We start from the raw sequence: 15975 nt of genomic DNA, 5'->3' as shown, positions 1-15975 counted from the left end.
ACAGGGAATGGTCCTGGCGAAGAGTAGTGTGAGACATTTCTCATAAGTGACTACTGAAAAATGCTAAACACCTAAGTTTCTCCTCTTCTGTATTTGTGAAGATTTAACTTATTAGAAAGGACTTTAAATTAGAAATGATTTGGCTTTCAAAGCAATTAATTTGCACAGAATTCAAGATGAGACGTTAAGTACTGGTATGAAAATTCTTTCACTGTGAGAATAATTTGCTCTGGTGCTAGAGGCTAGTTTGACAAAAGCAGATTCTAAGCAACAAACTTCTTCTGTCTTCTAAAATAGAACTTGAAATTCAATTTGTATAAGTAATCTGAAGGAACTAATATTTCCTAGGACCTTGGCAGCAAAGACCTGAAAAGAGAGAAAATCAGTTTTGTGTGTCAAATTGTGAGAGTGGGCAGAATGGAACTGAGAGACAACAATACGAGAAAATTAACCTTTGGGCTCCGGCGGCCTTTTGGAGTAGCAGGTAACTTTTCTTTGTTCATTAGATCTGTCTGTGTTAAACTTCATGGTTACATAGGAGGTTGTGTGTGAGAAACTCCGGTAGGATTGTATAAATTAAAATGTGTTCGTGGTTTAATCAGATTTATCACTCTGCTATAGGATTTCCTGTAGCTTTCAGGAATTGCAGTTGGGTAGAGTTCACAAAGGTGGCAAAGTGCGAGTCCTTGTGGTGGTTCTTCACAGGCAAAAGTTTGAAGATACAAAACTAGAACTAACAAAAATTCTTATTTATTAAGTCAGTTCTGTTTCTTTGCACAGTTAGTTTTTATTTGAAACTAAATGTTGTTCTATGCCATGATGATTCTGAAATTGTATTTTTGTAAGCAACTTGTAATAGAGGTAGAGTTACTGTTTCCAGTGCCTGGTGTATTCCAGTGAATTCAAAACCCTCCTTCCTGCGTTGATCATTTAATTCCATACATTTTGTTCTTGTTTTCAGTAATGGATGTTACTGACATAATTAACGGGAAAGTTGATGACGAGGACAAACAACACTTCATACCATTTCAACCGTAAGTAGGGAATAATTGAAAGCATGAGCAGAAGCGTTACAAAATCAGCTAATGAACTTAGTCTTGGGGTTGATACGAATGTTCTGTAGATATTCTGAAGTAAAAAATTTACTTGTTTTTGAAGTTTTATCTTGTGCAGTACTTACTAATATTTCTTCTTGATAATTTCTCGTTATTTATAGTAGTGGTAGCTCCAGGAAATTATGTTTTTTAAGCCCTGAGTTTAAAACGTGCATTCTCTGTTTTGTTTCCTTCTTTCTTGTTGTTTAAAGATGCCAGAGAGATAATGTGTAAGAGCAGATACTTAAAATAGTTACATTGTTTGTTCAATATATAAATGAATATATATATACATATATATTGGTTGTTCAAATCTGACTGAGAATGCTAATGATCAGCAGCGTTACCAACATCCGCTACAGGTTATTTCTGTGAAATGAGTTAATGATAACACTTACCCTTTTCTTGGTAGCAGATAAAATTTCGTGGTAGGGGCCACAGTAACTGCATAGAAACAAATGGTAAAAATTTGAAAGATGACTAGAATCTGTTCTCTTACTTCAACTTTATCTTAGGAGACTTTTACCAGAAACCCGAAGGATTTTGGTTGGGTGATGCGGAAGGTTTATCTGCTGCGCGTGTCTGTTATAGTTACTTTACAGAATCAAGAAGTCCAGTCTCTTAGATGGACCTGGTTTTATTTGTAGTCACCCAAAATTGCATACCTTCCCAGACCAACTCTTAAGATTGCTGACACGAAGATTGTGGTGTATTTTTTTTTTTTTTTAGCTTGTTTATTTGCTTGTTTTGGTGTCCCAAAAGTAATGACTAGAATAATAGAATGAGAAGGTTATAGCCACTCTGTTCACTCTGTTTAGAGTGGACAATAATTGAATTAGACAATAGTTAATGTAGAGCTTTTTGGGGAAAGAGAGGGAGAAAATATTAAAAATATACAGCGCGTTATGTGAAATCTAATCATAGTATCCCTGTAAAGCAAAATAAATGTTGACGTCAGTATTTCGAGTAATATTGAAGATCAGCTTGGACTTCAAGCCATAAAATCATACCAAGAAATACTGAATTTTTTGTACTGGTCTGAATTTTTGTATGCAGATATGTGCATAAGTATTATTAATTTTGAAAGAAATGTTTTTATATGAAAGCTTATTAACTAAGAAGAATGGTGATATTCAGTTCCATCTGTAGTTCATAGGTTTTTTTCTGTTGAGTGGGGAAAGGTAGAAGGGATAGGTCGAATACATGCTCATAAAATGTGAATCTTCAGTTTTACCATTGCGTGAAATGTAGATTACAACCTGTTCAAAACAGTAAAAGATAGTTACGTTAACCGAGTTCCCTGATTAATGTACTAATGGATATCTGCAGGGTTTCAGTAACTTTAATAAGCTTAAAATAATTTAATATCTGATTAATTTTACTTTAGAAAATAAGTCTAATTCAAGACATCTTGCAGTCTGCAAGAGCCTGTAGGGATGCTGAGAGAACTGTGAGGTCTGCAGGTGCTGTAGGGAGTGCAGGTGATGTATGCCTGATGTCTGGAAACACTTCATTTGTATGTAAAGATGTCAACGGAGTGGTGCAGAGGGTGTTAAACATTACGACAATTAGAAATTTAATGTTATTTTTAGCGAGAACCAAAGGCATTAAGAAAGAGAATTTGTTTATTGTATGGTAAACAATAGCAAGCTAATTTTTTAGTGTGGAAGTATGTGATGAAAATGAATCTTTGAATGAGACTGGATGCTAATGGAACATCTAGTTTTCTGCTCCATTAAAACTGATTTATTTTTTCTGTGTCTATAAATCAGCTTTTTGAAAAGAGGTACAATGTAATTCTTTGCTACAATAAATTAAAATATCTTTCAGGGAAAAGTATGTACCAAACAGTATGAGTAATATGCAAACATGCAATGAATACTGCTGTCATCATTTCTAATGTACACTTAGGCTATATATATGAGCCACACTTTTCTTCCCCATTTCATGCTTTGCTTCTGTTGTACCACATGCAATTCTGTTTTTGTATCTTTGTTTGTTTGTATTCATTCACTAGCCACAAATACAATGGCTGTCGAAAGCACTTGGCAAGATTACTTAAATGACACTTAATGCTGCTTTTTATTTATAGATTTCATCTTTTCATTTATTCATGAAATTTAACAAAATGTTTGGGTTATCTGCTTTTCTTGTCCTATGCCATTTCTGCGAAATTTTTAGTTGCTTTTCCTTCAAACAGTATGCATTACTGCTTAATTTATAATTGTAGAAGTGACCCTGAAAGTTTAGCGGGGCCCATCTGCTATATACCTGTTTTAGAAAACCTGCCTGTATAGGTTTTCACTGCTTAACAGGGGATTCTCAGGTGGGACACATCCTTCCTCTCCCGATAAAGTATTACTGGGACCTGTGCATGCATGTTCCTGAAGGGAGAAGCAGCAACCTAAGTTTGCTGTACTTCTCTTTAGTAGATCAGCATTTTTCTGATTAATGATCTTCCCGTGTCTGTCTTGTTACCTTTCCTGTCCTTTGTCTTGCGTTGACTAATCAATACTCTTTGTCACAACTATGATACGATCTTTTGTGTTCCCTTGTTACTGTGACTTCTGGTTTTCTGTGACCCTTTGTTTCCTGGTGTTGGTCGTCGTGCATCCTCCAGGCTAGCGTTGGATGACGCCATTCGACACAAGCAGCTGAACATATCATCCCGTTTTTCACCCAGGGTGGCAGGGGAGAATGATTTCCTTCAGACTGTTATAAACAAAGTGATTGCTGCTAAAGAAGTTAACCACAAGGGTCAGGGTAAGTATTGTTCTTTATATAAACTGGCATGTAGAAAACATCTTACTGCTTGAATTACAACATGTGATTACTTTAATTTGGACTCCAGGGTGCATAATATTAACTTCAAGTTTTTGCTCTTCTTTAGTCTTAGAACATGTACTTGCACTGTTTTTTTTTCCCACTCTTTCCCATCCGCTCTGTACCTTTTTGCTATTCCCTCCTGCCCTCTTTATCCCCCCTCTCCAGTGTTAACTTGCTCAGCTGAAGTTGTCTGTCCTTCCCCTGCAGCGTGTGTGTAACGTGGACATCTTAATGTTTTTACCCTCCCCACATAGTATATTTCTGTATTTGAAACAGTGATTGAGGAAACTGGCTTTCCTGCCCTTCAGCTCTGGACTTGGGCCTCCACATGTTGAAGGAAGGAGTACTCCTTCTCCTGCCTGTTTTTCCTCCTCATTTTTCCTGTTAGCAACCGTGTTCACAGCAGTTGCCTCCCGATCAAGAAGACAAGGGAGTTACTGTCGTCAGAGCTGATACCAGTTTGTGCTCCAAGGTGGTGAGGACAGCTGCAGAACAAGACAACCCTGTTGATTACCTTGTCTTACAGGCTGTTAATGTCACCGTTCATAATTCAGTGTATGCTCTGCTGACATGAAATTGTGTTTGCTTCCAAAGTCTGTTTTTTGCATACAACACTTCTTGACTGTGATATGTCTCCCAGTTAAAGGGAGCTGTATGCTAGTTAACACTGTATTGGCTTTAGTCTCTTTTTGGTTTGGATTAACATCCTGTTAAGCATGCAAATGCAGAATTTCCAGTTAACACTCCGTATGTGAATATCTGTGTTGTTTGTAGAGGGTATCTGAACAATAGATATAAGGAAAACCATCTCCTTTTTTGTTGATTTTTGCTAATTTACAGTAAGGAAATAAATCTTAAATTGTTGATTCCTTATATTATCTATTAGCTAAACAGGAAAATCTAGACGTACTCTTTTTTTCCTATTTTCAGCTGCCACTGATGAATATTGTAAGGGAGAAAACTTGGTGAGACTTCTTTGATTCATTTCAAATTCTTTTCCCCCTCCCTCCAAAAAAAGAAACAAAAAAGGATGAAGCATAGTTGCTTAGCCAGTCATTGTAGGTACAGTTGCTATTTAATGAAACAGTGGCTGTTGGAGCTCTCTCTGGCAGCAAGTCAGCTTTTACAGCCTTTTATAAGATATTTTAATAGAAAAGAATGTTAGCTGCCAAATGTATACAAAATGAATGCATAGTTAATTGTGTGTGTAATGGGACAACCCACAATTTGAATGATGAAGACTTTTATTTTCATAGATCTTATTTTAGGACTTTTTTTTCTGAAAATTGCTGTTACAATTTTCGTGCTCAACTTAATTGTCAGCCAACTTTACCAACTGTGTAAGAAATCATTCCTTTGTTTCTGTATCTCTTTCTCTGACAGCTATGCCTGATGTTAGCTGGCAAGCAGTGGCTTCTTAGGGACACTTTCTGATAGTAAAGTGAAAAATGTAAACTGTGCAAATTGCTGTAGGGGTAAATTACTTTTTTGAGTTTAGTGCAGTAAAAGCAACTTACGTGGGAGGGAGTGATGAATCAATTCAGGGTACATATAAACTGTTGGTGCTGTCTTTATTGGTAACTAGATACTGGTTTTAATATTTCTTTAGTTCTTCCATTCTAACCAATGTTGCCACTTCTGTGTTTTTTTTTTTTCCCTGCTGTGGAAGATAAAACATTTCATTAGAAGGAGCTCCTGAGGATTTCAGAGGGTAGATACAAGCTTGAGGCAATCCTATTAATGGCTTAATAACCGTATTTCTACAAAACCCTTTGAGTAAGACTTCAGTGATAAGAGAGACTGTTTTTCAAAATACTATGAGGAAGGGGAATTCTTCTAGGGATGCTCCAGCTTCATCTAAAGGGCACTATAGGCTTGCTTATGTTCTTCACACTGCAGGCTTCAGTCTGTCCAGCTGATATCTGAAGATTTCAACTTCCTTATTCCAGTTTGCATGATCTGACAACCTGGTTTTCCTCTGAATTAATACCTATTATAGTGAAGCCATTAGACTCTTACTGAAGTCTTTGGCTTTAGTAAGCCTGTGCACAGGAACCTGCGTGCATCTGTATTTGAATATGCTCTTTCACTGTGACCTGACTGTCTTGCCAAGAGGCCTCCTAGATGGTATTGCTAGAAGGTGCATGCTACAGAGGCATAGCTCATCTTGCACAGATTTTCAGCTTCTCTGTGGGTGTTATTTTTATTTTTTTATTTAAATAGCTTATCAGCTTCAAGATGTGGATTTTTTTTTCTTTTCCAAGAAGTTTGCTATAATAGAACTATAGGTTAAGTGTACTGTACTCATATCTTGGTTTGAAGAGTTGTATTTGTATTTTGAGATTTTTCTTAAATGTGTGCTTTGAGTGTTGTAAAGTGTTATTTTTGTAAGGTAAAAATATTCGTAAGTGTTTTTTCTATAATAACTAGAAAAAAACACAAGTTTAACAATTGTGTTCTTTACACAACAGGTCTGTGGGTGACTTTGAAACTTCTTCCAGGAGATATTCATCAGATTAGAAAAGAATTTCCACATTTAGTGGACAGGTCCACAGCTGTGGCTCGGAAAATGGGGTTTCCAGAGATTATTATGCCTGGTAAGTATAAACTACTGGATTGGGATCCTAGTAAGAATAATATTTTCATATCAGTTAAAATAAAGATGGTAATCCGAATTACATAACTTCAACAACCTCATTTTGTCACTAAAATATTTTTATTTTTGATCACTTCTTTTTTTTAAAAGAAAAAGATTTTAAAATGTTGAACACTTACTGAAACTTACCTATGTGCACTAACAAGTCAGCACAATGTTTTTGTGGATTTATTTCATCTGTTTCTGGTTTTTAAAATTTTGCCCGTGCTGTAGTTGAATCTTCTTTACAATTGTTAAAAGTTCAAAAAGAGCCAGAGTAAAGTGTATGTTCAAGTGGACAATTAAATGGATTCAGCATTCATTGTAAGTGTATGAATTGTGTGCCGTTGTGCTGAATTAATTTTGCTTTGTTAGCTTTTAACCTTCTTTAAATATGTGTACATGAAGGAGCTGTGGTGAGGGTGGGGAAAAAAGGAACCAAGGTATGATGTACATTGGAAATACATCATCAAAGGATCTAGTCTCCTTTAATCTGCTTCATGTTATTTGCTTAGCAAGGACTTATGTAAGATGCATCTCTTGCAATGAAGCAAGACCAGAAAGCAGATGAGGTGTTTGGAGGGAATAACTTGATTTAGAGATACACAAGTGACTTAAGGTTGTGCTAGATTTTGGTAATATGTTTGAAAGAGCCGTGTGTGTGTATGCAGAACCGTATAGTTGCTACCTCTATTCTTGTCATTTTAAATATCTCTTGTTTTCAAATATATCCAATACGGTGCAAGTGTCTCAACATCTCTACTTGTTATGATGGTATGTGGCATGTAGATCATCTGTCTCATGAAATTACTGAAAGTCACCTATTTCAATGCTTTCAGCATTTGAATTGAATGATGATGTAGTTGGAGAGTGTTTTAAGACATAAAGCTAAATATAACCCCTCCTTGCATTGCCCCAAGCAGCAAAACTGTCAAGCCATCTCCCAACTTAAAAGATTAAGCAGACATCTGTATTAAAGTACCAGTTGTTTGGAATAAATTAATGATAATACTGAAATTGATCCTTTCAAGATAATACAGAGTTAAAATTAGTGATAAAAAAAAGAAAATGGAAGTTTGATGAGATATTTTTGGAGTAATAGGGTATTTGCTGTTAATGACATGACCTTCTTTCACTTCAAAAACACTTGTGGATGTTTTGGCTTTCTGGAGTTATCTTAGTTCATCTTGGTACACCATGCCTTGATAGGTCAAATCTTAGCAGTCTTAGCCCAGTTCTAGCTAAACATACCTTTTTTTCAGTACTATTTGTTGTGCATGTTCAAGATGATGTGGCTTTTTAATATTTTGCTATATATGTGTATAATTATCCTTAAAATGCCTTGGGCATTGGTTCCCTGCGTTGTTGGTTTCACAAATCAGCAGGTGCAGTCTGTGAAAATCACTAAAAGCTTTGTCCTCTCTTTTCTTTTAGGTGATGTTCGTAATGACATCTATGTAACATTGGTTCAGGGCGATTTTGACAAAGGCAGTAAAACAACAGCAAAGAACGTGGAAGTTACAGTGTCTGTTTATGATGAAGATGGCAAAAGATTAGAGGTGTTAATGTTGTTAACATCTGTGGGGTGGTTGTGTGGGTGTTTTCTTTTTCTTTCCTTTGAACTTCTAGTGTGCTTCAATTTGAGCCTTTTCAGTGTCTTTCCAGATATTTGTCAGCGTGTTTACTTTGATTTGCAACAAGGTTTTGTAACGTTTCATAACTAAATACATTTTGTGATACTAATACACGCTGTTCAATACGCATTTTAAGAGGAGCTCTGAGTGTAGGCCATTCTGTCTTATTTTGATCTACTTGCTAACTTTCTTTTCCTTCTCCAGTGAAAAAATGGAGTTTAAGATAGGTGTTAACACTTTCTCTATTGTTTCTATTTTCAAGAGTGTTATTTTTCCTGGTGCTGGTGATGAAGCCATCTCAGAGTACAAGTCAGTAATATACTATCAAGTAAAGCAGCCTCGCTGGTTTGAGACTGTAAAGGTATGTAATAATACATTAACTTCTCAAGTTAATCAAAAGTATGAATATAATTTTTTAGAGGAAAGATCTTGAAGCACAGAACTGGGGTTGTTAATGATTGTGACCATGTTTAAGAGCAGATAACAGGAAGGCATTCAGAGGTTGCTAGAAAATAGATTTGACTTTTATTAATAATTTTATCCTTTTGATCAGGAAAACTGTTACAGGGGCATTCAAACATTTGTTTAGGAGTGAATTTTCTTTATTTCAAAGACTGACATAGAGAAGCAGCATATTGAGGTTAAAATGTGATTTCCACGGTGATGAACTCATCACTGTTTTGGATCTGGTTGATTGTGCTTTAAACTTGCTGAATTTGCTTAGCTTAGTAACACTTAAGCTAAAGCACCAGGCTTTAATGGATGAGGCTGATGCTAGCAGTCTGAAATATATTATGTCTAGCTGTAGTCAATGGAAGCAGTGCTTCCGGATTGAAAACCTATATTCTTACCCACCCCTGCATGCTTTTCTTTCAACACCAAAGGTCCTCCTCACGGCATGTGGAGCCAGAAAGTGGCTTCCAGGGAGTCACAAAAACCTAGGTGTGGAGCTGAGGGAGCAAAGGCAGTACAGAAACTGGAAGTGATGGAATTAAGAAAATAAGACAGCTCTAGCAAAATACTGAGGGGGACAAGACTGTTGGTTACATCTCTGTTTTTTTTATTTTCCACATCATTTTTGGAAGTTAGTGGTTTTCAACAACATACGCAAGGTGAGAAGAGAAAAGAAGAGGGAGAAGAAAAAAAGACGGCAGTTTGTTGAGCTGAATTGATAGGGGTTTCTCACAACTGTTGTCATCAGTAGTTATGGGTGGATCAGATGTCACATCTCTGTGGCCTGGAGTATCTGCAGATCTTGTTGGGGAACTTAGCAAGCTTGATTCTTTCCTTGTGTTTCTGCAAAAATAGTGATAATTTGCCCCTCCCCCCCCCCCCCCCCCCCCGGGGATTTGTGACCTCTCAAGGTCTTGTATGCAAAGCTAAGGCTGGTCATCCTTAACACTAATTCATTGGAAAGAGCCAAGACTCTTATTGAAAAAATATGAGAAAGCTAAAATAGTAATTGAAGACGTAGAACTGGCTTTCAAAGCATCTAGATGAAATTTGATAGTGGTAGAAGCTGTTTGAAGATACAGTACTCAATGTTTTTTTTTCTCCTTCCTGTTTCCTCCTTTCCCAATATGTGAAGGTTGCAATCCCTATTGAAGATGTGAACCGTAGTCACTTAAGGTTCACGTTCCGCCATAGATCATCGCAGGACTGTAAGTATTTCAGCCTTTTCATCATGATTCTTTTCAGCGTCCAGTGCTAATGTCTGCAGAAATGGGCATAAAGTTCCTAATTTGTACTACACTATTGTAATTGCTTTTAGTATAGGGATAAGATGTGTATTTTTCCTGCTTGTTTTATATTAAGATCTGAACTTCTTTTCCCTTTACAGCTTCTTCCTCACTCTTAACCTTTGGCATCGTCCTTTTCCTTTCCTGCACAGTTAGTTCTCTAAGTCAAATAAAAGGGCTAGTGAATAAAGCCTTTCAGTTAGCAACTGGAAGGGCTGTGGTATTGCATATCTGAGAGGTAGGATGAGTAGGGAAATAATAAAGAAATCTAACAGTACTGTGTTTAAAATGGAACTCCAAAGTGAGGTGACAGTAGGCTTAACATCAGTAATTGCTGTGCTGGCTATTGAGAAACTTGGTTTCCGCTTTTGGTTCTGACATTAACTTGTGGTTTGTTTTGAAGTAATTCGGATCTAAAGATATTTGAGAGCTTGTGGTTCACCTTGACTTTCTTGTAATGTGTCTGGCAGCTGAGATCCTTTGAGTTACTGAGGATCAAACCAAGACAGCTAGACAGTTTTTTCATTCTTTTTTTAATAGTTGCTTTATTAGTAATGTTTGGGAGTTGTGATTAATGTTCATTCAATGTAACCATTACATTGCAGTTGTCTTGAACGCCTTTCAAAATCTGCAGCAAAACTTTTTACTGTAGAATAAGTGTTAATCAGATGTCCACTGGATGAATTTTAGGGTTTGTAATGCTTTCCATGTATGCGTGTGATGTGTTATTCCATTCTAGTTATTTAAAGACGTATGTTTTCTAAATTGGTCGTTAATCAATGATTTACTTTGCTTTCAGTAGCAGCTCTCATTCCATTAAAGTATGTACAGAAAATGAGTGTCATAGTTATGACTGAACTACAAATTACTAGAGTTGGACAAATTTAAATGATGATGCAATAGTTTATATTGGTCTCAATTGAATATTCATTATAGACTGTGCATTTGGGTCACAGTGCTGTCTCGTAGGCTCCTTGGGCTAACTCAAGTTGATTGTACTTTCCTTCTCGTTTTATTTCTTACTGTACTTCGTGCTTTCTGTTTACTCCATTGCCTTTTTTTAAAAAAACAAATAAACAAAACAAAACAAAAAAAATCTTGGCTGTGCCACTCCAGCCGTTGTTGCGGATCAAATTCCTGTTTTGGCTCTTGGGTTCCAACACTAAATGGCAGATGAGGTCCACATTGCTGATCTTTAAATCCTTATTCTAGTTACAGAGCACTACCATTTTTTTTAAGTCTGAAAAACATGAGCATTATAATTGCATCAGATATTTTAAGTTGCCTCAATTCAGTGCTTTCAGTAAACAGATTTTAGACATATTAAGCGTTTAGCTGCTCCTGGTGCGGTCAGGTTCTTATGCATTTATTTTTCAAATTTTTGGGTTTTATCTTATATATAAAAGATCCTCTCCTAATTTCTTATACATTTTTCTCCATTTGAGAATCTTTACTGTGGTCACGCACTTACAGGGTGTTTGTTTTTTGAAATTTAGGTGAAGTGTATTTACTGAATACTTAACTATGTGTTTGTTTATTTTTAACAGCCAAAGACAAATCTGAGAAAATATTTGCCCTAGCATTTGTGAAGCTCATGAGATATGATGGAACAACTTTGAGAGATGGAGAACATGACCTTATAGTTTATAAGGTAGATTTTTGAGATACTTTAGTCTTTCCATAATAGCCAGATGAGTGTGAGGATTATTTACTTTTAGTGAATTACTTTTGTTTTACATGAGTTTCATTGTAACTGCATAGAAAAATACGTTACAGAAATTATCAGGCAGATAAATACCACTTACTATGCAGTTGGCCTATTTGGCAAGTTGATGGTCAAACGTTGAACGTGATTTTCTGGGAATGTTTTAGTGGTTGAATTTCCAAGAGTTGTCACTGCATCTTTCTTATATGGATTTTCATGGCTGGAGAAGTTGCTTCTCCAGCCCTCTAAGTGTCACTTCTTGATGGCTGCAGATGGATTAGTGATTAATTCTTACTCTTAAAGCCCACTGGATACTTCCAGTTCTGGAGCAAACCTAAGAAAATACACTGTAAAAACAAACTTTTATTATTACCAGGGCTTTTTTCAAGATTTTTCTTAATTATGTTTTGTATTGCACTTAAAACACTGCTGCAGGCAGAAGCGAAGAAGCTGGAGGATGCCTCAACGTATTTAAGTCTGCCATCCACTAAAATAGAATTGGAAGAAAAGGGACACTCTGCTACAGGAAAGAGCATGCAGAACCTTGGAAGCTGCACCATCAGCAAAGACTCCTTCCAGATTTCCACTCTAGTTTGTTCGACAAAGCTTACTCAGAACGGTAAGTTCACAGAAGTGCCAAGCTTCTGTTCCTTGCAATTTGAGTGGAGATGTGTATGTTGACTTTTTCTGTTTTTTCTCTCCTCCTTCACCTGTGTGGGCTTGTCAGTTGTGCAATATGGAGCGTTGGATGAATTGTCTGGACACGATACAAGCATGTGCCGAGAGCTCGGTATCCAACCTGTGCTCTGCCCATGTACTTTCTTTTGCTTAAGAACAGTGTATATCTGTATGGTAGTGGAGTGTTTCTGTATCCATTTGTCACGTAGTTGAAACTTGCACTGAATTATACTGAACACATACTCTACAGCATTGTTTTTTTTTGTTTTGTTTTGTTTTTTTTGTGGATGTCAAATAGCACTAAGGACTGGTGTTCCCTTGTGTGCTACCTCCCAAGAACAGGTAATGCCATGGCTGTGGTCCCAAATAAGCTGTTTTGTGAGATTTCTGAGGTCAAATATTCTGTATTTTCTGCATGACCTGAAGAAAGCTTTGCCATCATCTTATGTTGGGCAGAAGATACATGAGCAGGAGAGGACAGGAGGATTTAGAGGGGCCTCCACATAGCACAGACTGCTAGGATTGGAGTTGGCATGTTCCTTTTAAAACTGCCTTACATATATTTTTCATCTGTCAGCTGGCCGCCTGCATATAAAGCCTGTGGAAACTAGAGCTCATGACAGCCACAAAGCAAGTATTTCACATAGCCAGCCTGTGCCTTCTCTTTCCTTTCTGTGCTTAGTTGCCATGGAGTGATCCCTTGTTCTCCTTGCTGCTCCAGAAGGAGACTCTGGAGTGTGGGTGGGTCACTTAGAAGCAAGTCAGTCATCTGTGGGAAAGGGATTGCTCCTTGGTGATTCATGAAAAGTGAGGGCTCTGGACAGAGGGAGCAGCTGAGAGCATCAGATGTCAAGGCTCTGGGTGCGAAGGGTTTGGGATGGGGGGTAACTGCTGAAATTAGTGACTTCAATGGCTGCTTTGTTCAGCTCTGTCCACGGAGGATGTTGACTGTGCTGATACGACCTCCTAGTCACCTCACAGTTTTGCTGCAGTCTTTTCAGCGATATCTCTATTAAAGCACATTCTAGCTATTTTGTATTCAGAGCACATCGGATTCACTGCAGTCTGGCAGTCTTATAGCCTGAGAGGATGCTCAGCAAAAATTCAGAAATAATTTTGGAATTCCATTGCAAATATGGAATCGTATCTTGAGGAGAAAGCAGTGATTTTTGTGGTTTGGTACAACACAGAAACCAGCTAGCATGTGGAATTGAGCTGCTTACTGCTTTTTGTTTGTCACTGAGATTAGAGGTTTTTCCCCAGCGTTTCCTAATGCTTATTAGTATTTAGAAATATTTCACAGTGGTCAATGTATTGACTTTGCTTTCACAGAAGAAATGTTACTAAAATTAAGACCAAGAGAAGATTTTTGTGTGTTATTTGCATATCATTTTCTTTGGACTGCTGATCGTCATTTAATGTTATTGATAATTACATTGTCTGTGAAACTTCCTAGAGGTGAACCTTTCAAAGTATTATGACGTTACTAAACAAGATCACCAGTTGTTCTTAGGCAATTTAGAAAGAGGATTAAAAAGTATGCTATTAAACCCCTGCAAATCTCGTTTATCACCTAAAAAATTGGCAGTGCTGTTCAGATTGTAGTTTCTGAAGCTGATTTTTACTTCTGTAGAATTGTTAGCTGATATTGTTCCTTTTAATTTTTTAACAACAAAAAAATCGTGATTATGCTCATTTACCAAAATGGTGATCAAAAGGAGAACATTGTGTTTTGGGCCATCTACATTATTTCTTTCGCCTTTGGTAAGCATTTTAGAATTGGCTTTAATTTTTTTTTTTTTTTGTAATTTTGAAAGTGGGTAGTAAATCATATTTTTCTGTGTTATATTTGATGTTGCAGACTGTCCTATGTATAAGCTCTTTGGATATTCTTGATTTTTATTCTTTAAGAACAGTAACCTGTAAATGTTGCTTTTCTGGTAGTATCTTGTGTCCTTAGCATCTGAGAAGTCTCCTGAGTAGTAAAATTTGGCACTGATGAGAGTTCAGCTAGAGAGAACAGGATTTTTAAGTTATTTACTTGGTTAACATTTGAACAGGTGTTCGTGATTCATGGCAGAATGCATTAGTAGCAACAAACTGTCTGCTGGCCTTTTCTTAGGCTTTGCGATTCATTTTGAGTAACAGTGTAAGTTCAAGAGAAAATAATAACAAAAAAACCCTCCCCAAAACAAACATTCCCCCAACCCCACCAAACAAAACTAACCAAACAGAAACCATCCTTCCCCCACCAACCTGATGAATGAGGAAGCAAATCAGGTCTTTGAGGCATGGGAACATGCTGTTCAGCTGTTTGATTCTTGATGAGACTGCCCTCCCTTGTCACTTGAGGCAGAATCTGCAGGACTCAGTCAATATATGCCTCTATTTTTATTCTGCGCTCAAGACTTCTTGACAGAGATACCCTGTATGGGCTGAAGAGCACTGTGATGTGAACACCAAGTGTATTTTTACGGAAAGCGGTAGAGTCTTTATCTTAAACCTCTAGAACTTAAGGCAGTGTGAATCTTGCGTCAGAAAAGAGACCTGTTCAGGTGGTGATCAGCAATGTCACGTCACGAGTGTCTTAGCATGCATAGTGGCACTGGGTCCTCTGCCTTATCTGGGGGACTGACTGTCTCTTTGATGCCTCATGTTTGCTTTGTAGCTGCTGATGTGTTGGGGGTTCTGACCGCATTAGCGGACACCCCAAGGTGGTTTATTTTAGGCTGGAAACGAAACTAGATCCAATATGTTACGGGATATCCCCTTGCAATTGGGAGCATCTCAGTTGATCTGTTTGTCTGGAGCCAAGGGACTTTGGACCTTCTGTGCTTGAGGTGGGTGGATAGCAAGGTCTGCTTTGGATCAATTCGTGATGTCAGGACCAGGTCCTGACATAGATGTGTATTTTTGCTTTCCTTCCAACTGCCCTCACTGAGTTGCGACAAACTGAGATCTTGTTTACTCCAGCATAGGCCGAGGAGTTTTGGTATTTGAGTCATCTCATTCTGTCAGTTAGAAGCAAATACAGAAGGAGGAACAAAATGGCATCAAAAGCAACATCCCCTTCTACATGAACTGCCTGTGGATAGTATGTCTGATCAATACCTGTTGTGAGATCATCAGGACGGACGTTGTTTTATTATTAGGGTGATAAGAGTAGAACTGGAAATACACTAATGACTTTGGCTATTGGTGTTCAGAGGAATTTTTCAGCAGAGAGTTGTCTAGTGGTTTACATGTGTGTTTGCTCTTGTGAAGCATCCAGAGAGTGTGTAATGCTTACTAAAAGCATTTCTAAGTTTCCCTTTCTGCCTGAAAGACTCTTAAAGCTTTAGATAATAGTAGGTGTTACTGATCCAGAGGCATGAGCTGGGAAATGCAAAATTTCGAGGAACCAAGGAGACCAGGCTTTTGTAGAACAGTTTAGAAAATTCTGCTTAGTCATTTAATCATTCAATTAATAAGTAATGACTAAGGCAGTGTATACATGACCAATTCAGGTGCTAGTGTGGCATAACAATGAAGGTGATGTGAATACAAAATTAAAATAAAACAAGTCATGAAAAGAAGAAAATCTTAAGAGGAAAGATTACTTCAAAGGAAAGACATTGGAATTAAATAAAATAAAGCCTTCATCTCTATTAGGCATCATTGTACA

The 15975-nt window shown here is 37.3% G+C and overlaps 1 protein-coding gene across 2 annotated transcripts in view; it reads left to right on the top strand.

Annotated features, from left to right (window-relative positions):
• Positions 1–15975, top strand: part of DOCK1 (dedicator of cytokinesis 1) — a 298286-nt gene that overhangs the window by 41264 nt on the left and 241047 nt on the right. Inside the window, exons 10-18 of one of the 2 annotated variants that reach the window (XM_062580681.1) lie at positions 349–484; positions 962–1034; positions 3778–3857; positions 6392–6517; positions 7990–8114; positions 8452–8550; positions 9778–9850; positions 11476–11579; positions 12069–12252. In XM_062580681.1, the coding sequence (XP_062436665.1) occupies positions 349–484; positions 962–1034; positions 3778–3857; positions 6392–6517; positions 7990–8114; positions 8452–8550; positions 9778–9850; positions 11476–11579; positions 12069–12252 (1000 nt within the window). Of the gene's footprint in view, positions 1–348; positions 485–961; positions 1035–3714; positions 3858–6391; positions 6518–7989; positions 8115–8451; positions 8551–9777; positions 9851–11475; positions 11580–12068; positions 12253–15975 lie in introns of both variants that reach the window. The other variant, XM_062580680.1, reaches the window with a different exon arrangement.

Source organism: Rhea pennata, chromosome 7, assembly GCF_028389875.1.
Source record: "Rhea pennata isolate bPtePen1 chromosome 7, bPtePen1.pri, whole genome shotgun sequence".
Classification (NCBI taxonomy): domain Eukaryota; kingdom Metazoa; phylum Chordata; class Aves; order Rheiformes; family Rheidae; genus Rhea; species Rhea pennata.
Note: the sequence above shows the minus strand (reverse complement) of the source record. Positions and strands in the feature narration are given on the sequence as shown.